The sequence below is a fragment of the Pundamilia nyererei genome, unplaced genomic scaffold, assembly GCF_000239375.1.
Source record: "Pundamilia nyererei isolate P.nyererei 1_Seehausen unplaced genomic scaffold, PunNye1.0 scaffold00038, whole genome shotgun sequence".
Taxonomy (NCBI): Eukaryota; Metazoa; Chordata; class Actinopteri; order Cichliformes; family Cichlidae; genus Pundamilia; species Pundamilia nyererei.
The window spans coordinates 984,656-1,008,491 of NW_005187439.1; the positions used below are offsets into that span (position 1 = coordinate 984,656).

Here is a 23,836-nt window from a genome sequence, read left to right on the forward strand (position 1 = left end):
GTTTTTGGCCATTTTAACCATGGAAACAGTGTGCTCTGCATTTTTAACCCAATCCCACTAAGGGGAATCAAATGACATGATTACGATATTTTTAACTCAGAAAGAAAATGCAGATGCTGAAATGAAAGTTTCTTTCTTATCATGTTAGTTGGTCAAAAATCAAAGATCAGCTGAAACTCAAACAAGGATGGACTTTCTTTTCTGTTTTTACTTTGTGTGTTTCTTTTCTCATTTTTAGGTTTTTCATTAAGAAGAACTTTCCTTATCTTCTCTTTAATGTGGCTCAAGTTGCCTAAAACCCTGTGAGCCAAAAGCTCTTAAACACTTTTTTTTTTACTTAAAGGGAGCTAAAACAGTTTATTTACCTTTATCTTAATGAAATATTAGTTAATTTGATCTGTGAACCTTGCACAGCAACTCTAGAGCTCAAGACTTAAACTGCATTTGGACATCAGCCCAACAGATCTTCTTTAAATGCTGAGAATTACTCGTTTTACCCATTTAGTAGCATTTTGCAGACGAATAGAAAAGCTACTGCCAGCGCTGTGCAGAGGAGCTGTGTTAGCGATGGATCTCGTGTGTGCAAATGTCCATCCAGTTTGATGGACACAACTACAAAACTAGAAGAGCAGAGGCTGTTGTTAGGGGCATTGGGTTTGGGTGTCCACATACATTTGGCCATGATGCTGTAAAAAAAAAAGGTTTATGATGTAAAGGGTTAATAGTTTATTGGATGGTCGGGGGGGCAGCTGTTGTGCTCTACAGCAGTGTAAGATTGTCGGGTTGCTCTCTGTGTTTGTCTTACAGGTGGATTAAAAAGATTTCCCCTCATCTGAACACTGACATTTCAACAGAGCTGACCTGATCCATTATGTAGCATCTTTACATACTTTTCCTAATGTGAGTGTAGATTCGAGCTGTAGAATATTATTTATTAGAGCTCGAAGCTGAAACCCGTGATGGGTTTACAATAAAGATGAAATTGTAGTTCCAGGAAGGAGAAGGCAAGCCATTACAAAGAGTACCCTGAGTGGTACAGCGAGTATTACTGCTGCTTGATACGTCATGTAACAGATTATTTATTGTTGCTTAAGCCATAAAATATTTATTTTATGCTTTACATCTAAGATCAAGTGTTGTGCTTAGTTTCACACCATGAGTCCAGACGGAGTTTCGTTTTTATTTAGAATAAACGGGTCAGATACAAGCGAAACCGTCTCTGCTCTGCACACTGTTAATGCTGTGTTTAAAAATGAAGCCAGTGGGTTTACAGCACACACAGACTGATAACATATCCACTCAGTCAATGCAGATAATACATTCAGAGACCAGGAGAGGTTCTTTGGAGCAGAAACAGGAACATTACCGACCAAAAACCAGACGCAGAACACAGAGAAGAACACTTTATCGGGAAGTTTATAAAAGCAGCAGAAAGATTAAGGTGAGGAGGTTGTATTGGCGGTCAGATTGCTCATGGGAGCAGGAGGGTAGAGTGTCTTACTTGTGGGATTTCTAATAAAACTAAGGAAGCCAAAATAGGAGAGAGAAATGATAAGAATTCAGCTAATTGTGAATGTGTGTTGGGGCTCGGTCAGGGGCTGTAAGCAGGAAAAAGCAGGGAATTATAGAATTTAATAACAAAAAATACTGATATGTTCAAATTAGAGCTGCAGCATAGTGATGGAGAAGAAAAGAAAGCAAGAGGGAGGACAGTAGAGACAAATCTATGAGGAGCTGACCCTCGAACCAACCAACCGACTGACAGAGGATGGGCTTTCTGGCCATTTTAATATTTACAGCGCTCTCGCAGACTTGTAAAGGATCATTTTGAAAAGTATTGTATCTAATTTCATGTATGAGAATCCTCGTTAGCCTTCTGTGTGTGTCATGGAGATTGTTTTTATATATAAATTTCATTTTCCAAGAAATTGTATTTGTTGAAGTGTCATCATTGATACCGTGCTTGATTTTTGGTTTATTTTTCACCAGTTTAATTAGAAGTGACCAGGCAGAGTCATTTATATGAATAAATATAGTATCTATCTTTTTTTTTAAATATTTTAATTCTGACTTTTCCCACCGCTGCTGAAGCCTTGAGGCTGATACTAAAAGCCCAACGTGATGATGAAAACAGCTCACTGGATGTAGCTTCAGTTTAATCAAAAATGATTAAAAGCCATAATTAGTTTGTCATAGATAAAGCAAACAGTAAAGCTATGATAAACACAAACGGAGCCTTTAAAAAAGTATTTGTGTATACAATAGTGAGCCAGCTTGATTGCTTCAGTATTAATCAATGTTATGAAATGCTCTTTGTCCTGAGATTACAGAGCTTCCCACCTTTAAGAGGTTATGTTACTTGGAAGAATATGTTTATTAGAGGTCCTTCATTCTTGGAGAAATGTACTATTCAGCAAATATCATGAAAGCATTAAGATGACAAATACTGTAGCAGACGGGATCCAGGCTACTCGAGTGGATGTTCAAACAGTTCTCTAATAACAAAGAAAGCATTCAAATTTTATCGTTCTTGAGGAAAAGAAGGTCTCCTTTGACCGGGAAACCACAATGAAGCTGATTATGCTTTGCACATTAGTTTTTCACTCCTGCAAAGACACATTTCTTAGAACCTTCTTTTTTTCACAAACATCTAAATACAAAATGCACAAAAGCTCCTTCCATACAAACTCACCAACATATCAAAACAGTCTTATTTGTGTACGTGTGTGTTTTCAGATCACACACACAATAAAGGTAAGAACACTGCTGAGCACTCATTACAAACGTCTGAGAGCCTATCCCAGCTGCCATAGGGACTGTTTCCTTTGGGCTTTGATGCCCACCAGGCAGTGGTGCAAACAGACAAGTCCCCTAACTGGAGTACCTGTTTATATCTCAATAAATGTGCAGCATGAACCCAGTACACTGCCAATGCAATAAAAGCATACCTGAAAATATCAGTTATGGACTGGCCTCACAAGAACCTGGACTGTTGAAACGTAGCGGCATCATCTTGGCAGAGAACAGGACAAGAGACAGCCAACATCCAGTAAAGAGTGTTTAGTGTCCTTCAACAAGCCTGGAGAGTTATTCCTCAAGACACCTTACAAAAATGAGAAGAAAATTCCCAAAGAGTTCAGATTGTGTTCAAGATTGAAAGTAGTCATACCAATCACTGACTTTAAAACTCATTAGTGAGTTTGCCTTATATACTGTATTTAATTCCATCTTTTTGTGGAAAATGTAAAGAAATTAGGCATTGCTCTTTGGTGCCCACCAGGGGGCGATGTAAACAGCCAACCCTCATTGCACGTCACATGCGTCACGCTGAAGGAAAACAATCTGCGTCACTTCCTGTCTGACACAGATGCTGAGAAAACGTTTGGTAGCAGGAACTGTGGGAAGCTGCTGTGGTGACTCTGATGTGATGGCTGTGAACCGTTGGGGACAGTGATTCTGAGAGGTGAGCGGGGTCATGTCGCCTGTTTCCTGTTCGGTAGTTCGATGCTGGTGTTCCGGTCCCGGGGGGACGGGTTTGAAGGCACCGGCTGGTTTGACACGTTGTGTTAACGCGTCCATTCATTGCCGCGCTGCTAAACTCTGTGAATAAGTGACAGCTAACAGGTAACTTTAGCTGAGCACGCAGTTAGTTATCAGTCTGAGCTTAGCTAATTACCTGCAGGCTGCTAGCCGTGAACAGGTTAACAGGTTGGAGGTTTTACTAGCTAACTTTACCTTAGCTTCCTAACTAACCGGAGTGGGTTTTTATATGTGTTTCGTTTCTATTTTCAGCTTTCTGAGTAAACCCTTCACGTTAGCTTGCTACAGACTGACTGTGCGTGGCTTAGTTTTTATCATCAGTTAATCCTTTCAGTTTGTTTTGCGAGCATAGAAAGTTTAGAGAGTTTTTCTTTAATACTTTTGGATCTATAGCTTTGAATTTAAGGAATCCATCAGAGGCCTGTACCACGAAGCAGGATTTGGGGCTGAGCGAGGTAACTTCAGGGTTAACCCAGCGTGTCACTGTTACCAAGTGTGGTACATCGCCATGGTAACTCATGCAGCAGATCTAACCTGCTCAGGTGGAGGTCACGTGCATGATGAGATATGTCAGACCTCTGTACGCGGGTTGTAAGAAGCTCTGATGTTTTTATCTTTCCCTCGTGACCACCTTTAAGAAGTAAAGCAGTCAAGCAAACCAGTTAGTGCACATTAGATTATATAAATCAAAATATAAAAGAACCTGAGATGTGAGAAAATGTGCCTATATATGTATAATAGGAAAAGAAAAACTATACAGGATCTTTGAAATAAATATATTTCACAGCAGTGTAGCAACAGAATAACAGTGTACATTCACCATTCCAGAAATATTACACTGACCTAAATATAGAGTCCCTACCAGTCCAGTTTCAGAATGTGCTTTATACATGTATGGAGAGACGGGAGGGGGGAAGTAGCTGGGGACTGATGCTGCAGGGTTATCGAGGGTTCAAGAGTCTGATGGCTTTGAGAATGAAACTGTTGCAGAATCTGGCTGTCCTGGTCCTGATGCTCCAAAACCTCTTCTCAGAGAGCAGCGGGGAGAACACTGCGTGGTCAAGCTGGGCGGAGTCTCTGATGATGTTATGGGCTCTACTGAGATGTTTGTGTGTGATGTCCTAAATGGGTGGATGGTAAGGGAAAGGTGTGCTCTCCTTAACCAGCACATGAAGTGCAGGTGCTGCTGAGCCCGTTCAACCAGTGTTAATGTGTTCAGTGACCAGTCCGGACGATCATTTATCTGTACTGCAGGGAATTTGGGGGCGATCGTGGCTCAAGAGTTGGGAGTTCGCCTTGTAATCGGAAGGTTGCCGGTTCGAGCCCCGGCTTGGACAGTCTCGGTCAAGGGGCCTTGGGCAAGACACTTCACCCGTTGCCTACTGGTGGTGGTCAGAGGGCCCGGTGGCACCAGTGTCCGGCAGCCTCGCCTCTGTCAGTGCGCCCCAGGGTGGCTGTGGCTACAATGTAGCTGCCATCACCAGTGTGTGAATGTGTGTGTGAATGTGTGAAGGTTCAAGGTTCTTTATTTGTCACATGCATAGTTATACAAGTATAACACACAGTGAAATGTAGCCGGGATGACTGGATATGTAAAGCTCTTTGGGGTCCTTAGGGACTAGTAAAGCGCTATATGAATACAGGCCATTTACTGCAGGGAATTTGATGATGCTGACTGTCTCCACAGCACTGCTGTTAATGATGAGTGGTGAATGACTGTGCTGTTTTCTCCTGAAGTCAACGATCACTCCTGATCGTTGACAGTAATGAGACCCACCACGATGTGTCAGCAGTGCAAACCACAGTGGACTTGGGACAGAATAAGAATTACTTTGCATGTTTGTGATTGTCCATTGCTGTGAATACTTGTGCTTTTATTTGAACAGGCTTGTAGCTAGATTAATAAACTCTGGGTAAACTTATTAAGTTGATTTTCACCTTCACAAAACAGCCTGAACCTGATAACTGGAGCAGATTTAGGCAGTTGTTTTAAATTAGAGCTGCACACAAAGAGAGGATCATGCTATTGGACCCATCTTTACACAGTAACTTTAATTGGCGGCCTCCCTGCAGATATGAGGCCCTTTATTGTCTGTGTTACTGCTTGTCAAACAGTGTTTTGAGTTTTGAAGTGACCTCTGCCCTTTTATTTTGTTTGCTCATCTATTCAGGTTGTTCTTGTGATGTTAGTCTTATAATTAGTCTGTGTGTTAAACCACTGTATGCTCAAAAGATGGACAGTTTTAAGTTGAAACTCCGAGTTGCTGACATGGTTGATATTTGGGACCAGAAAACAAGTTTCAGCAACAAAACATCCATAAGGGATGTCAACGAGAAAATAACGGAGGATCACGTCATGGTATAAAGATCAAACAAGATCAAACAGACAGTTCGGGACGACGTGTCGGATCCCTATTTAGAATACAAATTCAGTGCACATTTAAAGAGCCTGTATGTAAATGTAGTAGCTGACAGCTGTGTCAGCTACCACTCAGATGAGTCTGATGGACGCCCACTCTGCTGTCTTTGAGTGCATTAGGTGATGATAGTCCTTACAGGAAGTGGTCAATGCGTTGATCAAGGACTGCCGTCACGGGCTGAAGTCCAGGAGTTTTGCTTTAAAAGTACTACTACTACTAATAATGTAGCTACCTCCAGTAAAATGTACTTTTTTTTTTGTACACTCCATCAGAAGAACCCAGAGAAGGAGCAGCCATGGCCTGTGCTCGAGTGCCACTGGATGAGCAGCAAGTGACCGAGCCTGGCCCTCTGGGAAAGGAGCGCACGCTGCCTGCACTGGTGAGTCGGCACTGATGGTTTTATGCTAATGTTCACTCAGACAGCTGCTCACCTCTCATACTGACCAGGATCCCAACCTGTGCTTTCTGCCATCCATCAGCACCCAGACAGGACAGAGGAGCGCTGTTTCGTGCCTTACAAGCCCCCTCCAGAAGACGGCTCTCCAGCTGACGTGGAGGAGTTTTTAGAACATGCCAGATTCATCACAGAGGACCTGGAGTGGCTGCTTGCATTGCCTCACGACAAGTTCTGGTGTCAGGTACAGTCGTGTCAACGTGTTATGTAGAGAAAACTCAACGGCTCGCGCTCTGCAGGACTGCCTGTGTTTTATTTTGTGCAACACAAAGACTAATGCTTCAAACACACCTGCTCTTTAGCAGATAGTAATGTCACATGATCCTGGCCTATGGATGCAGTGTTCATAGACCAGTATTACATTGATCTGTTTCTGTTATCAGAAACATGTTAACAGTTTGTGACGAAAACTGTCAAAAAAACACAAGAAAATTGTGAACAGATAAAAATAATAAAGATTAAAACAATCAAATAAATGAATACATAAAAAATGTAAATACAATTAAAAAGATAAATATAAAATAATTATATAAAAGCAAAAAACTGTAATAATAAAATTAATAAAAACTCTATAAACATTAGTACAAACATAACAGTAGACAGTAGGAAAGCTGTTGTCTGGATCACAGAAGGCAGTTGGTTCAAATCTGTGGAAAATGTCCTGAGAGCGCGTCTCAGTACGTCTCAGTGCCTCTTAGATAATAAAAGCAGGATTATTTTTATGGAACTGTAATAAATCCATGTACAGCATGTGTGGGTAAATAGAGAAGCCTTTAATAAGCTACCAGGTTAGTTTAAGGAAACAGAGGAATCTCTGTTGTTCAATGAAAAAGGTGCCAAAATGGTGAATGACCGACGGCTCAGAAGATGCACAAAAAAAAGTCAAGAGGAAAAGACTCAGGAAGGAGTGCAGAGAGAGGCTGATGGTATCAGACATGACCTTCAGGTGCCGAAGGGTCAAGAATAGTTCTTGCTGTAATTGTAAGACTTTAACATCGATGCCACATTCAGGTGCACATTTGTCATTCAGCTGCAGGCGTCCTCTGGAGCCGGGTAGCAGTTTAGATTTCTGGTGACTCACGTGTAGGAAATGGTGCTGATGCTAGAAGACGTTCTCCTCCTGATGTCGCGTGGCCTGTCTCTCCCATCAGGTGGTGTTTGATGAGTCCCTGCAGAGGTGTTTGGACTCTTACCTGCGTCACGCTCCTCGTGGCCTCGATCTCTCCACGCTACCCTCCTCCCCGGCGGTGGCTGACATGCAACGCTCCATCCACAAAGCGGTTTTCTTGACCTTCCTCCGTATGGCCACGCATAAAGAATCAAAGGTAGGAAAACTAGATCTTCAGCGGGTCTTATGGGCTGACGTTGGTGGTGACATAAAGTAGCGCAGTACGAAACCTTAACTTCCTCCACCTCCCTGCAGGAACACTTCTTTACCCCAGCTGTGTTTGGGGAGATCATCTACGAGAACTTTCTGTTTGACATTCCCAAAATTCTGGATCTTTGTGTGCTTTTTGGAAAGGGTAACGGCCAGCTGCTGCACAAGATGATAGGTGAGCTGTGTGTGACATCTTATTTATGTTTCATGCCAGTTGTTGCACTCCGCTCACTTTCAACATGACGGCCTTTCAGAGAACATCTTTACTCAGCAGCCGTCCTACTACAACGACCTGGATGAGACGGTGGCCACAGTTTTACAGGCGAGAGCCCGCTTTTTGCATTTCGCTGAAAAATATCCAAATGTCACAATTCCAAATGAAAAGCACATTGTTTCTGTCGGAGAATATTTGAATGCGCTTTTAACTTTTAACACTGTGTCAACTTCAGGTATTTGACACGGTCCTGCAGAAGTGTGGTCTCCAGTGTGAAGGAGCCACCGCTGCAGAGCCAATGAAGCTGAATGCACACAAAAAACCCACTGCCATGACCATGAGCCAGCAGGTCAGTCAGACAGATGTGTAACAATATGCAGTTAAATAAATAAAATACTGAAACATCTGAGATCCATGAAGGAGACCACATCAGGTTGGCTCTCTCAGTTAACTAAAAGAAAGTGACACAGCTGTGCAGGCTGAAGCTGAGTTTATGAAGTGGTCCATCTTCCTACGATCGAGCCTTCGACTGAACAGATGCAGATTTTCAAAGTCCTTATTGGCACATCGTGTTTGTGCTGAAAGGGAAATGATATCCTTCCTATTAAAACCATCTTAACTGTCGGTTCTCCGAATCGTGTGAGTCGCTGTGAATTGCGGGATGGTATTATCTCCGCCCCTTTCATAAAGGTTGGTCCAGTTTATTTGCTGCTAAATAAGGTGTGAAAGAAGGATTGAAACTTGTTTCTTTTTTTTTGTTGAGTACAGTGGGTCACTTCCTGTCGCTGTTTTAAAAAAACACATGCTGTCATGTTCATTTGTAGCAGCTGTGGATGATAAGCAGAAGAAAAGCAGAAGAAAAGGCGATTTCATTGGGATTAAGGTTAAAAAAAGATTACAGAACCTACAAGAATCAGTTTGTTTCACTGGTTTGGTCACAGTCTCACAGTGTCGTGCAGCTCTCTTCAAATAGAGCTCAGATTCAGAAGCTCACGATAACCTTCTGTTCACCCAGGATCTCTAAGGATCTCTTCCATCTAAAAGCCAGCTGTCTATGAGCCGTGCCTCACCTTTAGTGCTCCAGCCTGCTAAACATAGGTCGTTATTATAGGAACAGATTTTTGCTCAGTCATTTCAAGATAAAGGCCTGTACCTCGGTGGTGCAACTGGCTTAACTACTAGGCTGACTACGGTTCTACAGAAGGTGTTCTGATTGATAATATCTTTTATAATTTCTGTCCTAGGAACTGTTAGATATAATTTTGTACCTGTGTGACTCAACCACCACCATCAATGCCTTCCTGGACATCTTCCCCGCAGCCTGCACCAGCTTCCAGTCCCACAGCTTCCTCAGCAGGTAGTTACCCTGAAAGTTTACCAGGAGTCGTACCTCCATAAAACCTTCTCACGATCTTTGTGTTTTCTCTGCTGGCAGTCTGACCTCGTTTTATGAGACCGGTGTGCCTGACCTCGAGAAGGCGATCAGAAAGAGAAACTTTGACGATAAAAGGTGAGCGTCTGCTGCGTAAAGACAAAACCAAACAGGAATGTAAGTGCGAGGGGAAACGCTTAACACCTGAGCGATGACAAACTTTCTTATAGTCTTCAGGAGGACCTGTGGAAGAGGCTGTCTCACTCCTGTCGTAAGATGGTGGAGACGGTGCACCTGCTGCTGCACCACACCTGCCTACAACCAATCCTGGAGGGGTGAGACGCCCAGAGTTTTTGCATGGAGATTAGCAGGATTAGCATTACACGTTTAAACAGACACACCCATTAAAACTTCTACTGGTTTCCTCGCAGGAGAGAAAACATGCAAACATTTGCAGAGGAACTGCTGCAATATTTCACATCATTTTTACCTGAGAAAAGGTGAGATGGACGATTAGTAATTTATCTCAGACTATAAGCCAATATTATAATAAGCACGTTTTCAAACAACAAAGAAAAAAGTTCAAACAACTTTGCAAGTAAATAATGAAATATTAAAATTAACAGAGAAACTGAATTTCATCAGTTATTCACACTGACTTATTGTGTGAGCTGATTGTTTTTGGAAAGTTTGAAACCTTTTCAGTGTTTTGTCGTTCAGTATACGGGTTATTCTGGTTTTTGCTTGAACTCTCTGAGTGCTGCTGTAATGAGAAATATGTCATCAAAACTGAAATTTAGCATCTGTTTCTTGTTCCTTCCAGATTCTTGACGGACTACGATGAGCAGTTCCCTGTTGCAGACGACATCAGCCTCCTGCAGCAGGCCGTCCCTGTCATGTATCCTCAGCGCTTCACAGCAGGACATTTCTAAAGGCTGTTATGACTAACAGTAGCCTGAAAGCACTCACGCAAACAGTTCAACAACACATGGCCACGATTTTCAAACGTACAAAGAAAGCTGTTGCTACAGCAAGCATTGAAAGCCTCAGAAAACTGCTGAGCCTTCACTGTTGGCTTTCCCTGTGAGCTATGTTGGTTTTAGACGTACTCATTTTAAGTTAAAATAGTTGACCCTGTTTCAAAGTTCACTAATGCCATTAACAAAATGTAAAGAGACCACCACTGTGGTTTGCATTAAGTTTATATCTGCATTCATATGTGCAGTTATGGAAGGACTGGTATTCCAGTGGACCACACTCCAGGCAGTCACTAGAAAACACCAACTTCCAGAAATAAACCACACTCGGTTGTATTGTGTGGGTTGTGTTGCACCATCCGATTGCTGTAAAATAAAGCGTGCGGCACAATCAGAATATATGCATATTTGTGGGTGAGAGATAAAGAGGCAGAGAGGAAGTTCATTTCTCACGTCCACCGTAAAGAGAAAAGTCTAAAATACCAAATCACTGATTACTACGTTTACATAAAGGGATGTACAATTTATCCTACTATTATTAATTAGTGATAAAGTGATCGGATTTCCTCCTTTATTATATTTCCGGGCTGTTTTACGTGTTCTGGTAACAGCAGGAACATTAGATGGTAGTTTATCAGCAGATTTATGATAATGTTGGAGCATTTATCTGTTGAGCTGAGCGAGTGTGTGCTGCGTGGGCTCAGCTCAGAATAGAAATACAGTGTTTGTAATTGAAGTGAGATCCAGGAGCGCTCATTTGGCCACTTATGGTGACGCATTTTCATTTCATGAAGGACTTTTAACTTTAACTGGGGATAATACAGTTTATATATTCAACAGTGGCATTATTGCACTATGTGATGTTTTTTTAATTAAGTAATTAAAAAACATGAGAATTTGTTTCATCCCTTATCGTCTTCCATTGTAATATTTAAGCTTCTTAGGGTTCAGACTGTTGCTCTGATGGATGATGGGATGGATCTTAAATCTCAAAGCCAGACTTGGGTCTTAGCGTTGGATGATAAAGTGACTGTTTTCCTCGGTACCTTCCTTAACCACCTTTTGCCTCAGTGATGAGACCAGGACGTCCTACTTGCTCCAGGGAGTTGAAAGTGCCTGGGACAGCGTGGGGCGACGGAAACCACAAAGCCAGACTCGGACTAGTCAGGCTCAAGCTTCTGCATCGCTATCGGCCAATCGGGAACCAGCAGCTGGTGCTGCTGCTTCCTCTTTGGCTGGCTCTAAACCTCAGGAGGTCAGAGAGCCAGCAGAAGGAGAGAGTACGAGGGGAGCAGAGGCCATGCTGGATGTCCCCCAAAGAGGAAACAATGTGAGCTCTGATTGTTATCGCTCAATGCACGATTATAGCAGCCCAGAGATTTTTCCTTATTTTCTGTCCTATATATCCTGTTAAAATGGCCAAAGTTTTAAATAATTAGGTCAGCAAAGCTACTGCGATGGAGTCTAAAAACAGCCTGCCTTTGACGTGGTTTCAGGGCGCCGTGTGTCCAGTGATCGGGGCGGAGCTGGAGTCTCTGCTGTCGTGTATCAGGGACCTACTTCCTGATTTGGGTGAAGGTTTCCTGCTGGAATGCCTGAAGGAATACAACTACAACTCCGAGCTGGTCATCAATAACATCCTGGAGGACCGGTTAGCTCCCAATCTGGCCAAACTGGACCGAGCCATGCCACGGTAACACACCGAGATTTATACATAATGCTGATATTTATCATCTGCTCTGTGATCTGACATTTATAGCAGTGTCTAACATAACATTTCTTTATCTAGATAATTTGATTATGTACTTTACTTATGACGTAATCCATAATAATATGGGATCATATGAAATCTGTCACTGAGAGGCTGCAGTGGGCTAACAGGCTGCTCCATTTCTGCTGAGACCACAGGGTCAGTACATCTGAGCCAGCTTGGTTTGTGCCAACAGTCCAGACTGCTGCTGGTGGAATAGTGCAGAAACAAATGTTTTATTATCTTCATTCGTGTTTTTAATGCTGCAAATTATACTTCCCAACCTTAATAGCCACAGTTTTCCATTACCTGCACACCACAAAGCAAAAGTTATGTCAAACTGCTTTGAGTTTGTGAGTTAAGTTGACCTTTCCAGCCTTCACATCTAAAGGAAGTAGAATGGGATGTGGCAGAATGAATCCTGAATGTTTCAGGTGCAGACAGATGTTTCAGGGACGCCACATCTGAACACAGCTGCAGATGAAAACAGAGTCATTGTTCTGGAATAAAAATGTGCACGGTGTGCCTACAGAAGATATTTATAGCAACTTTAATAAACATCTGATGCAGAGAAAAACCTCCAAGGGCAGCAGGACGACAAATGTTTTGCACACATTTTTCTTTTCATGTTTTTGTTGAGTCTGCAGTTTTGATGTTTGGGGCTCGTGTGCCTCAGTCTCGGTTCTCTGGGTGGTGTTTAGTGATCTTATAGTTTGAGTAGAAAAGTACACACGGTCTGGGTTGTGCTGATCAGTTTTAGATCACTGTAGAGTTTTATGCTATCATGTTTGTCGTGGCTCTTTTAGGCCAGTGAAGGAGGAGCTTCCGGCTGTTCTGAACAACAGATCCAACGTGTTTGATGGCGACGAGTTTGACGTCTTCCGCAGAGAGCAGGTGGACATGTCCCGCGTCTGGAAGGGCCGGAGGTAAAAGCACACCGAGATAATCACCGATCGGGAAGTTAAAAAAAGAAAGTGTACGTGTTTTCAGTGTCAAATCTACCAGGTCCAGAGTAATATGTTCAGATGTTCACTTCCATGCTGCTCTTATTTCAGGATGTTTGGCTCATAACTCAAACTCTGCGTGCCCTTAAAGACGCTTTGTTTTCCTGCAGGAAAGGTGAGAACGTTCGGGAGATGCTGAACGACAAGCGGCACATAGCGGAGCAGAAAGCTCGTTATCACACGTACGAGACAGTGGTGGACGAGGTCATCGTCGAACCCGGAGAATCCGCGACGGCCTACGAGCTGGACGACTATGACGACGAGTACGACGACACCTACGACATGAACCAAGTGGGCGCCAACGACCTAGACGGAGACTCTTTACTGACCAGAAGGTATCTTTGGTGTCGCTGATTATGATGGAGTGGAGACGCAGCGAGCCGGAATTAATTTCTGTTCCTCTGCAGGCCGTTCACGGTACCGCAGGTACTGAGAAAAGGAAACAAGGAAGAAGACGAGGAGGACGATCAAGACGATCAAGAGGAAGATGCTTCAAAGGTACGGAGATCATTTGATTGGATTTGAAATCTTTAATGCTGTGCGATGATGGAGTTTAGAAAATGTTGATGATAATCTGTTACCTCACAGCTGCCTTGTTATTACGCAGAAGTCACACTTTCCATATATGATTTAACTTGCCGAAGTTTCAGCATTTAAATGGTTTGGTTATTTATGATTTGCCCTCAGCCCCCGTGATCGGCTTTGCACCACCACATTTCTAGAATCCTGGACAGTCCGTGTCTTATTGTTTGTCACTTCCTTTTATTTCAGAGCGCTGTAAACAGGGACCAGTTCGTGCAGGACCCGGCTGTGCTGAGGGAGCGAGCCGAGGCTCGAAGAGCAGCCATGCAGCAGAGGAAAGGGTAAAGACGATGCTCAGTTTGCGCAGGTTCACTCTGCTCAGCTGTTTCCATCCAACATGTTCTTGAAAATATGTGACGTCTTCCCTCCTGCAGCTTCCGGCCAGAGCGTTCCAGCAACGTGGCTGGCCGACCCAAAGGACAAGGACAAACCACTGAGACGTTACAGGACCGGCGAAAGAAGGAGACCAACAAGAGCCGTGTAGCCAACCACAACCGGCGCAGCATGGCCGACCGCAAGAGGAACAAAGGCATGATCCCCTCCTGACCTGTGGCTCAACCCCAATGGACTGATGGGAGAAGGGGAGGATGAGGTGTGCGTGAAAGCTGAAGGATCTGGGCTCTGGTGTGGTTCTGGTTTGACTGTGGTTCAGGTTCCAGTCACTGTGAAGGCCGTCACAGATTTCGTTAGTTTTCAGAATGGTTTCGGTAAAACTGCATTTTGGCTTTTTCTTTTATTAAAAGTTGCCAACAAGCTTTACTGAAATAGTTGAGAGATCTGTGTCGTGTTTGAGCCCAAAGGATTTTATTCTATAGTTCAATAAACATCAAGTGTGAGCGAAGGACTGACGATAAAGAATAACATGTAACAAATCATTTTATTATTACGATCCAGAGTGATCTAACAAAGTTTCTTTGACATCATCATCATCGACAAACAGACTACATAGGAATAAAAGGAGGAGACGTTCGGGAGTTCCTTCTGTAGCTGGAAGAACAATTACTGACCTGGAGATCAAGTCTGGAATTCAGCGGCCGACTCGTCCTGTTCGAACATGTGCGAAAGCTGCTGCACGCGTGTATCATCATCTACTCTGCTCACGCCACTGCTGTCCAGACTTCACCATAAATGAGGAAACTCCAACTCATAACGATGCTGTCGTTTGTGTTTGGAAGCACTTTCTGCAAGGATGATCCTCGTGGAGAACCTCCTACACACTGCCATGCACACGCTATTTTCTATTCAGCGATGAGCTTTTTGTAACAATTTCAGCACAAAGTTATGCTTTTTGGAGTTGGCATTGCAAAAAAAACATCACAAAATAAATACAATAAAACTATATGTTTAACATACTTTGAGTTTGTGGTTATTGGCAAAGTTTGGAAATAATTAGATTTAAATTCCCGTTTTGCAGTAGGAACACACTTCAGAGTAAAAACGGTGATAATTATCTTCAGCTTTGGTAAGTACGCTGCTTCCTTTCTGTGCTTCAGCACTTCAGAGTCCACAATCTGCACTGCAGAGATTTACTTTAATCACAGTTTGGATATGTCGTCTTCCGAAGAGCTGTTTGACATTTTTACTTAAAATCAGGTGAGAATGTTGTTACTGTGTTAGTAAATTGTACGAACCTACTGCCATTTACATCAAACACGGGGACAAAAAAACCAAAACTCAACTATGTCCAAACATGATTAAATCTGCCTGTCAGCACCTCTGCACGTCATTAACTCAATAGTCTTGGCTTGTAATCGAAAATGTAAAAATGGTTGTGCAGTGGATTTAGTTCAGTTTAATTTCCATATCTAAGTGTATATATACATTATTGTTAGGTAAACCTCTGGGAGAGAAAACTAAAAAGACAAAGACAAAAAACAGATGACCCTCTTACGAGCGGAACTTGGCAACAGTGGAAAGGAAGAACTCCCTTTTGACAGGAAGAGCTCACTTCATCTGGACTTTCCCTCCAACCTTGAATTGGATAAACTGTTCTGAAAAAGAGATGGACGGACAACCCCACCCTTGAAGGCGTTACATGCAATGTTCAGTCAATTCTAACCAGTTAACCCTGACCTGTCCAAAAGCCTCGGGCCCTGATTGGTTTCTGTGATTTCAGAATTGGACAGGACGTGATGTCGGTCCTCCGTTTCATTCGTTTTCCTCTGAGTCCTGTGGACAGACTCCAACACCAGCTTTTGGACTACAGCTGTTAACAGACTTTGTCCTGATGCCTCAGTTAACCTGGTGTGTCAACATGTGAGCGACTTCCCCACCCGTTGCAGATTCTGGGTGGAGCACAGACTGTATACAAAAGTCCTGTTGCATAAACTGCTGTTTGCCCACTACCTGACGTTTTATTCAATAAGACTTGAAAGTGACAACAGGGTTTATGAAAGCTAACAAAGAAAGAGCTGAAGGTAATTTTAAGTAGATTTTTATGCAACCAGAACTCTTTCTGGAGCCACAGAGGAGAGAGAGATTTAAGGCCCGTCCACAGGCTACATCCAAATTAGCAGCCCTGCAGCTCATTGGTAAGGAAAGAGGATGGGCCATGAAGCTGACGAGGTTCTGGTATTCTGATTCTTTAGGATGCAGCCAGACTTGCTGTCATTTCAGTCTGGCTTCATTTTTTTTCTTTTCTTTAAATCTTAGAAACACGAGTGGAATTCTTCTCATCAAACTGCAGAATTCAAATTTCCCAAAGATAATTCATTTAAATGGAAAATAAGAGCTTTACAAATCTATGATTTGTAAAGTAAAACTGTAGCGGCTGTGACAGCACTCGTTACACAGAGCTTCATAAAAAGGGACAATATCCTTCTATGCTGCAAACACAATCCTACCTGTTCAGCATCACTGATTGTGCAGCTGAAACTAAACTGGCTGCTGATGTATGCTAAGCATGATTAAAGGAGAATCGCAGGAAAAATAAATAAAATGGTCAAGGAGGAGTTTAAGGATGTGTTTTTTTCCCTACATGATACCAGCTGGTACACACTGACTCCTGCACTACGACTACAGAAGCTCTACAACTACCACTGAACTGCAAAGTACCAAAGACGACCATTTTTTAAACTTTCAGTCCTCCCTGGTTGTTGGTTACTGACATCATTTTGACCTAAAGTGAACCAGGTGATCAGTACATCCACACTAAAAACATAAAAGCATTGAACGCCTTTGCACCAGCAGCTGACTCAGATACTGAGGTTGGCAGTTTTTACACACACTGATCCCAGAAACAGTTGCATTTGCTGCTGTTTACACACAGAGTTGTACAGTAACGAGATCTCAAGAAGAAGTTCTGTTCACAGATAACACGACCAGTGGGGAACTTTGTAGTACTGCTTTAAACTACCACTGTATGTTGTAGAGGTTAAAATCTGATGGCCGGTCAGCAGCGACGACAAGTTTATGCTCCCAAATCCACAGCTGGAAGGAGGAAGTGTTGAGGTCGCTTTAACCAAAAACAAAAAATAAGTGTCACTGAGGTCGGGATGTGAACAGACTCCCCGAGATGAAACGACTGTTAGCTGTCTTTGCAGATGCTGCCTGGAGAGGAAAAGATTCAGACACACATTTCAGTCCCGGTCGTGAAAACGATTAGACTGACAAAGACTTGAGACTTTAGTCTGCAGTGGAAGAAGGCTGATCTTTTAAAGTGTTTTACTACAAGTAATTTTAAGCCTTTACAAGAGGATGACAGAGGCGTGTACGAGTGTGTAAACTCACTGAGGATGCTGCGCTTGCACAGAGGACAGGTGTGCTGCAGCAGCAGCCAGGGGTCGACACAGTCTCTGTGATACTCGTGAAGACACGGCAGCACCCGCAGACACTGAGACGACATTTTATAGATGCCTTATTTATTTAAATCACAAAGTTAGCCAAAAAGCAGAGCGTGTTTGACTATTTACTCTCATCATTCACAGTCACTCCCTTCTTACTGAATTAAACAGAGTTATAGTGTGTGTGTGTGTGTGTGGGGGGGGGGGGTGTCGGCTGACCTGGTTGTTGTTAAAAGGCTCCAAACAGACGGCGCAGGTTTCCGCCTCTGCCAGCTGCGACGGGTCACACCAGGGTTTGGGCTGACGGTATCGTTTGGTCTTCAGGGATGACATCCTCTTCAGAACGTCCTGTTTGGGAAGGAGCTGAAAAACACAATTCAATTCAATTCAATTTTATTTATATAGCGCCAAATCACAACAAAAGTCACCTCAAGGTGCTTCATGCTACAGAGAAAACCCAACAATCATATGACCCCTATGAGCAGCACTTTGGCGACAGAGGGGAGGAAGAACTCCCTTTTAACAGGAAGAAACCTCCGGCAGAACCAGGCTCAGGGAGGGGCGGGGCCATCTGCTGCGACCGGTTGGGGTGAGAGAAGTAGCCAGCAGAACATCTCATGTACCGCTGATTTTTATTTCTGTGTGGGTGTAATTGTAGAGACGTTAGCTCATAGTATTGGATGACTTGAGGTGAATGTTGTTGTGATTTTAGTGTTATATAAATAAAATTTAATTGAAACTGCACGACAGAGGCCTGACTTAAAGTTCTCCTCACAGACAGCTTTTGTGTTGTGTAGGCTGCTTTGCTGTGCTCTTTGCCTCGAGCCTCTGTACTGCGGAAGTTTACACATTTGCTTAATGAACGCAAGGTCGCCGATTCACTCCCAGCCACACACACACACACTGAGGTTACATCAGGAAGGCATCCAGCATTTAAAAATATCTGCTCTCAACTGTTCCTGAGAGCAGATACCTCAGGAACAGTTGCTGCTGTTTGAATCTTTTATTTGAAAGGAGCAGCCAATCAGAAAAAGTTGGCTTAAAAAGGGGGGGACGACCCGAGGGGCTGTGCCAAAGCAAATTTTAAATAAAAAACATAATTGTCTACCTCTAAGTCGTCGTTCAGCTGGCGGCCTTGGTACTGCCAGCGAGCCTGAACGATGACTCCTGTGCTGAGGATCAGAGCCACCAGGAGGACGGTGTCCCACAGCTGCTGCAGGTACTTCTGTGAAGCAGCAACAACACGGATTCCTCTACATCACAAACAAGAAAAGTCTTCCAGATAAATTAGCTTATATTTCTAATTCTGTACCGTTCCATCTAATCGGGTTATCTTGACAAGTAGGAAGTCAGAGGTTTAGGCTCCAACACGAGTTACTCACTCGGCTCCTATGCAGCAGCTTAAAAGCAGACGTGTGTTTGACTGTGTCGTGTTTGCCCACCTGGACCTGAGAGTTGGTCTCGCCGGTGCAGATGACCCCCTGCCACTCCCCGTAGCGACCTCCTCTCGACCGCCCGCAGCTGGACCACAGCGTGAGCGTGGCTCCCTGCCCGAACACACAGCAGCAATGCGCTCACTGTCAGCTCAGCCTGTCATCTGTTCACTCACCACTGGAGGGTGCTAACAACTGAGATGGGTGTGGATCTCACCAGGTTGTCCTGCAGGATCGTCCTGTATGTGATTTTTGCCGTCGCCTGAAGGCCCCTGTGAAGAAGTCGGTGCAGATTTAGGTGCCGATAAAAATCATCTGCCACCTTCCAGTCCTCCTGCTTTGTTTGCATTTCTCTCCATTAGTGTTTCCAACAACCAACAAGCACAGACTGTATATCAATGATGGCTAAGAACATCTGCATCCTCTCTCACGGGCAGCAGAGGGTGACATTTGTGACATCTACTGGACTCAATCACTACTTGTAAGTTTTTTTCATACAACACAGTGCTTGTATTGTGAAATACGGACACACTGATGCTGCCATTTTCAAATCCACATAAGACACATTTGACATGAAAGCCTATCGATAAATTGTAAACATCTCGCCTTGATGTGATTCTCCTGTCTCAGTGAGGCTGTTGAAATTGAGTGTGGCAGAACCTGTTTACTGCATGCATGCTTGAAATACCCTTGAAACCCATTTTTAAGGTAAGTTAACCTCCCACTGTTACTTCTTGAAGTTGTTCTGTGAAACTATGCAGGGCGCATTCAAATTAATGCACAGTTTCCATCAGCGTTCCGTCCCTCTGAATTGCAAACACATGTGCCATTATATGCAACTCACACTCATGGACGCATGTATGCAGCTGCATCTCTGATAATCAGGCACTGACCTGAGCAGTGCTCCGATCAGCTTGGTCACATTTTCTGATGTCTGGATCACAATGATGGGCTTGGACAGCACCTGGGATAAATCCATCTACAAACAGGAAAAACAGGGTTAAGAATTCAGCACACTGAAATGTAAACACAGTCAGAGCTGTGCAGTTGAAAAAGACTTATTTAATGATATCTGCATGTTTCCATGCATAATGGTGGCTCTTCAATTAAGTTAGATACAACATAAAATACTATAATAGTCTCATATGAGAAAATAGAAATAGAGGTTGCGGCAACATCAAAAGCGGATTTACACAGTAAACCTAAAACAGCCACCAGCATTATTACTGTCAATGATCTGATAAGAAGCATGCACAGAGTGCAACAACGGCACATTTGGCTGGGCTGTTATGAAAGAAAGGTTCAAAAAACAAAAACCCTTTTCATCATGCTGTGTACTGCATGTCCTCTCACTGGCTTAATAAACATTCGATTCGGCCTCTCTTGCAGACAAAGAGTTAGCTGAGGTGCTTTGTGATTTACTAAATTATGAAGCGTACTTCCTAAACGATCAACACAAAAAGGTAAATGACACACAGGTTCATGAATGTCAGGAAATTTTGAAGAAAACAAATGTATGTTTCTCAGGTTTTCAGGGTCAGAGTTCATGTTTCAGGTCCAAACAATTCTCTTCCTCCTCATCGCCTGAAGAATCCCAGCAGAGCCTGCTCTTGAAGAGGTCTCCTCCTGTAAAAGGGAGTTCTTCCTTCCCACTGTTACCAAAGGGTGTTCACAAGGGGTCATCTGACTGTTGGCGGTTTTCTCTCTTATACTGCGATCAGTACAGTTACATCTGAGATCATAAAATAAAGCAGCAGTTTGGCTATGATAAAACTATTAATGATGAAGTTGTATCAAACGGCACATTCACCGTGCCTCCCCGCTTAGATGTCTGCTGGGAGGGAGTAAGATGTGAGGACAGGGAAACGAGAAAGGCAGCTGGGTTACACTCATGGGAACTGTAGGTGCTGCTCTCAGATGATCCTCTCAGTTTCACTCTTCTTGAGGGATTCATGAAGAAATCCAAAAAAGCTTCTGCAAAGACATCCTTTTATGTTGGTGTCATCTCTGTCGCTTGGGGACTTCACTGGACCTAAACCTCAGATCTGTTTCTAATAGAATGTGAACATTTGAACTGTTGTTATATATGCAGCCATTTTTATGCCTTGTCCTGACACAGACTGGCATGAGGATGTTCACACTCCAGCGGCACTTGCAGTATAACCTGCAACTTTACGTTCAGCCTGTAACTTGCATCGGGGTCATGTACATGGACTGGCACATGTAAAAATAGGTCAAATAAGGAAAATGTCTGAGGAAGTTGCCGTACAGTTATGATGGAAAAGATGGAGAAACAAGATCCGTGTCAACTGCAGACACATCCTTCTTTCTGAATTTTTACCTCACTGACGGTGTTTTGGTTGAGAGCCAGAATAATCAGCGCCGACGCTCCGAGGACCAACGCTCGCTTCATCTTGAACAGAGAGAAATCGATGTTACCTTTCAGGTTTTTAACTAAAATACTTCTAAAACACTGAAAACAGACTGATCACAGAACTAAAGCAGAAAGGCAATGTGGAACATGTGAAAACTAAGCAGTTGACTGAACTGTACAAATACCACTCACTTTATTTACCACAGCATCAGCGAAGGACTCCTGGTTCCCAGTCGAGGCTTTGCTTTCGTCTATCTCCACGGGCACAACCCCGATCCACGGCTCCTGCTTCTTGATGTCAGCCTCGTCTTCTCCTTCGTCCACTGGTGTCACCTCATCTCTAACCTAAAGACAAAGGACAGGGAAACAGGCTGAACATCTGCCCTGCACCAGGGTGGAAGTTCTGACGGGTGATTGTTGATCTGTTTTTAATATTAGTACATCTTCTTTTATCTCTTTTACCTGAAAGGTGTGATTGGTCCACATACAAAAAAGGCAACACGTTAAAGTTAAAATTTTCTATCTAAAATCTTATTTTAAGCCAAAAAAAAAAAACGTAGTTAACAAAACAAAGTGTTATTTTGGGCTCGTGTCACCCGCATGTACCACTCTATTAAAGGACCAGGACAAGAGCCGAGCAGCTTTGACCCCCCCAGGCCCACTCACCAGGACCAGGTCTGCCTCCAACTCTTCTCGCTCCTCGTCCCGCTGCTCGGAGCTCCCACCGCCCAGGCTGGACTCAACCACCTCCCCCTGGAGCAGGTCGCTCGCATCTGGCCGCTGTTCCAAGAAAACCTCTACCAGAGCAACCTGCTCCGCCACCGCCAGCAGCCCCGGCCACCGCAGCAGCAGCAGCAGTAGCAGGAGCGGTAACGACACCCCGAGGCAGCACCAGCGAGGGGAAGCCATGACCCCCAAAACAACACAGAGGAAACAGAGCAGAAAACTGCAATAAATCCACGGTTTTAATCAACTGTCAGACATTGTTTTGGAAAAGCCGTAGCGCTTCCCTTCGCCAGTTAGCTCGCAGAGCCCCGGAGAATGTAAACAAGAAAAACAGCTTCCGGTCGAACCCGGAAGCTGCAGGATAATTATTCTCTTGCATAGGAAAAACGCAAAATAGGCCCTTTAGACAGCATCGACAGAAATAAAATCACATGCTAATGCTGTTGATTAGCTATCGATGTATCACACTGGTTATGAACTGCCAACTTTAGCATATGACTGTTTCTCACGCTAGCGTACAGTCGCTGAGCTTTTAATTTAAACAGAGACGAATAAAAACACCGAGAGAAGTACTCTCCCACACTTCCTTTTTCGCTTTAAAGCTAGGACTCAACCCTACAGCTAAAGTTCCGTATAAAACATTTTCAAAACGGCCTGGTGTTTATACTAAGATGGTGAATAACTAAATTCCCTTTATTAAAGTCTAATATTTTTCAAAAAGCACTGGAGATAAAAATCAGGATCTTTTAACAAGTTCCTTTTCTCAATTGCCCGGTACGAGTATAAATATAGGGTATCACATTTATCATTAAAACTAATAATACGCAGTTAAACATAACTTTATAAAAAGTGGCATAATACGCAATAACTTAATTTAATTAACGACGTGAAAACGCTTATTGTATGTGCGCATGTGCAAGATTTGTTGTTAATTTATTTTCTTTTCCAAAGATCGTCTCCTTTCTGTCCCGACAATGTCTTACCCAAAAGGGAAAAAACACCTTCTATTAAACGTTAAAGAGCTTAAAATTCTCAGTGTAAGGCCTCGTAGATCAAACTACTTTACTCTTTATTTTCAGCTGATTAGCTCGACAATTTAATAGCGAAAGATACATTGAATAATTCTGTATTTAATAGCATGATTTTAATAGTGAGTGAACCTATGAACAGAGAAGGCGGGGCTTCTGCTCTCCGTGGCCCCTCCCTCTGCTGCAGAATGACGCTCCTGTCATTTCCCCCTTTTTCTTTGGCTGAGTTAGCCAGCTGGGCTGGATCTTTAAGCATAGGGTAAAAACGGGCGGTGTGAGAGCCGTGTTTACATTTTTCCCCCCTCTCATACGTTTTGCACCACCGGGCAGTGACACCGGAGGATAGCAGGACGCTGAGGCCGTGGATGAGCATCACGTGGAAGCGTCAAAGACGGAACTTTGAAGGAGCTCTGCTGTCTTTATCCACAGGTCGGAGGCATGAGCGGCAGAGTGGGAGACCTGAGTCCTAAACAGGCTGAGGCGCTGGAGCAGGTCAGTTTCATAATAAGAAGAGTTTGATAACGCGACTGAATGGGGTGATGCTTTCACTCTGGCCTTATCTGTCTTCATCTGCTTCGCTGTTTTCACAGTGTGTGGTTTCCTTCACAGTGTGAAACGCTCTAATAATGTGTGTAGAGGCTCACAGTGAGCCGTCACAGCATGCGCACAGACGCTGTCCTGCATTTATTTCCTTTCTAGCCCATATATCACAGTGGAGTCTCCTCTGTCTAATTAACCGAAAATATTAAGGGTTTATACGCAGCACTAATGTTTTCTGTTAATGTTGGCCATATACTGATGT

The 23,836-nt window shown here is 43.4% G+C and overlaps 3 protein-coding genes across 5 annotated transcripts in view; 2 read left to right on the forward strand and 1 right to left on the reverse strand.

Moving 5' to 3' along the window:
• The first annotated feature begins 3,305 nt into the window (after positions 1-3,305).
• ascc2 (activating signal cointegrator 1 complex subunit 2) lies at positions 3,306-14,456 on the forward strand. Of its 3 annotated transcripts, none has more exons than XM_005730533.1 (19): positions 3,306-3,463; positions 6,233-6,339; positions 6,440-6,598; positions 7,566-7,739; positions 7,838-7,967; positions 8,047-8,114; positions 8,242-8,355; positions 9,251-9,363; positions 9,442-9,516; positions 9,609-9,713; positions 9,810-9,878; positions 10,202-10,276; positions 11,427-11,685; positions 11,852-12,048; positions 12,912-13,031; positions 13,220-13,444; positions 13,517-13,607; positions 13,881-13,972; positions 14,066-14,456. In XM_005730533.1, exons 2-19 carry the CDS (start codon positions 6,256-6,258, stop codon positions 14,235-14,237), a joined length of 2,322 nt encoding a protein of 773 aa, XP_005730590.1. In that variant the 5' UTR covers positions 3,306-3,463; positions 6,233-6,255; the 3' UTR covers positions 14,238-14,456. The 3 variants fall into 3 exon arrangements, with proteins under 3 accessions (XP_005730590.1, XP_005730592.1, XP_005730591.1); XM_005730535.1 differs by having other exon boundaries at positions 6,236-6,339; XM_005730534.1 differs by lacking the exon at positions 3,306-3,463 and adding an exon at positions 3,470-3,624.
• A 93-nt stretch (positions 14,457-14,549) lies between these two features.
• rnf215 (ring finger protein 215) lies at positions 14,550-22,456 on the reverse strand. Its single transcript, XM_013910232.1, has 10 exons — positions 21,947-22,456; positions 21,473-21,625; positions 21,248-21,319; positions 19,800-19,885; positions 19,124-19,178; positions 18,916-19,020; positions 18,582-18,698; positions 17,693-17,836; positions 17,421-17,523; positions 14,550-17,240 (listed from the first exon to the last, which is right to left on the reverse strand). Exons 1-10 carry the CDS (start codon positions 22,187-22,189, stop codon positions 17,218-17,220), a joined length of 1,101 nt encoding a protein of 366 aa, XP_013765686.1. The 5' UTR covers positions 22,190-22,456; the 3' UTR covers positions 14,550-17,217.
• A 750-nt stretch (positions 22,457-23,206) lies between these two features.
• LOC102205144 (SEC14-like protein 2) overlaps positions 23,207-23,836 on the forward strand; it is an 18,996-nt gene continuing 18,366 nt past the window's right edge. The window contains exon 1 of the mRNA XM_005730536.1: positions 23,207-23,526. Coding sequence (XP_005730593.1) covers positions 23,473-23,526 — 54 coding nt within the window. The 5' untranslated portion in view covers positions 23,207-23,472. The remainder of the gene's footprint in view (positions 23,527-23,836) is intronic.

Bases quoted from the DNA above. Each gene is read 5' to 3' on its own strand.
- ascc2 (XM_005730533.1), top strand. From the start codon at position 6,256: ATGGCCTGTGCTCGAGTGCCACTGGATGAGCAGCAAGTGACCGAGCCT. The intron at 6,599-7,565 runs GTACAGTCGTGT...CTCTCCCATCAG, and splicing joins ACGACAAGTTCTGGTGTCAG to GTGGTGTTTGATGAGTCCCT. The intron at 13,445-13,516 runs GTATCTTTGGTG...GTTCCTCTGCAG, and splicing joins GACTCTTTACTGACCAGAAG to GCCGTTCACGGTACCGCAGG.
- rnf215 (XM_013910232.1), bottom strand. From the start codon at position 22,189: ATGGCTTCCCCTCGCTGGTGCTGCCTCGGGGTGTCGTTACCGCTCCTG. The intron at 19,021-19,123 runs GTGAGATCCACA...GTGTTCGGGCAG, and splicing joins CGATCCTGCAGGACAACCTG to GGAGCCACGCTCACGCTGTG. The intron at 18,699-18,915 runs GTGGGCAAACAC...GCTGCTTCACAG, and splicing joins AGACCAACTCTCAGGTCCAG to AAGTACCTGCAGCAGCTGTG.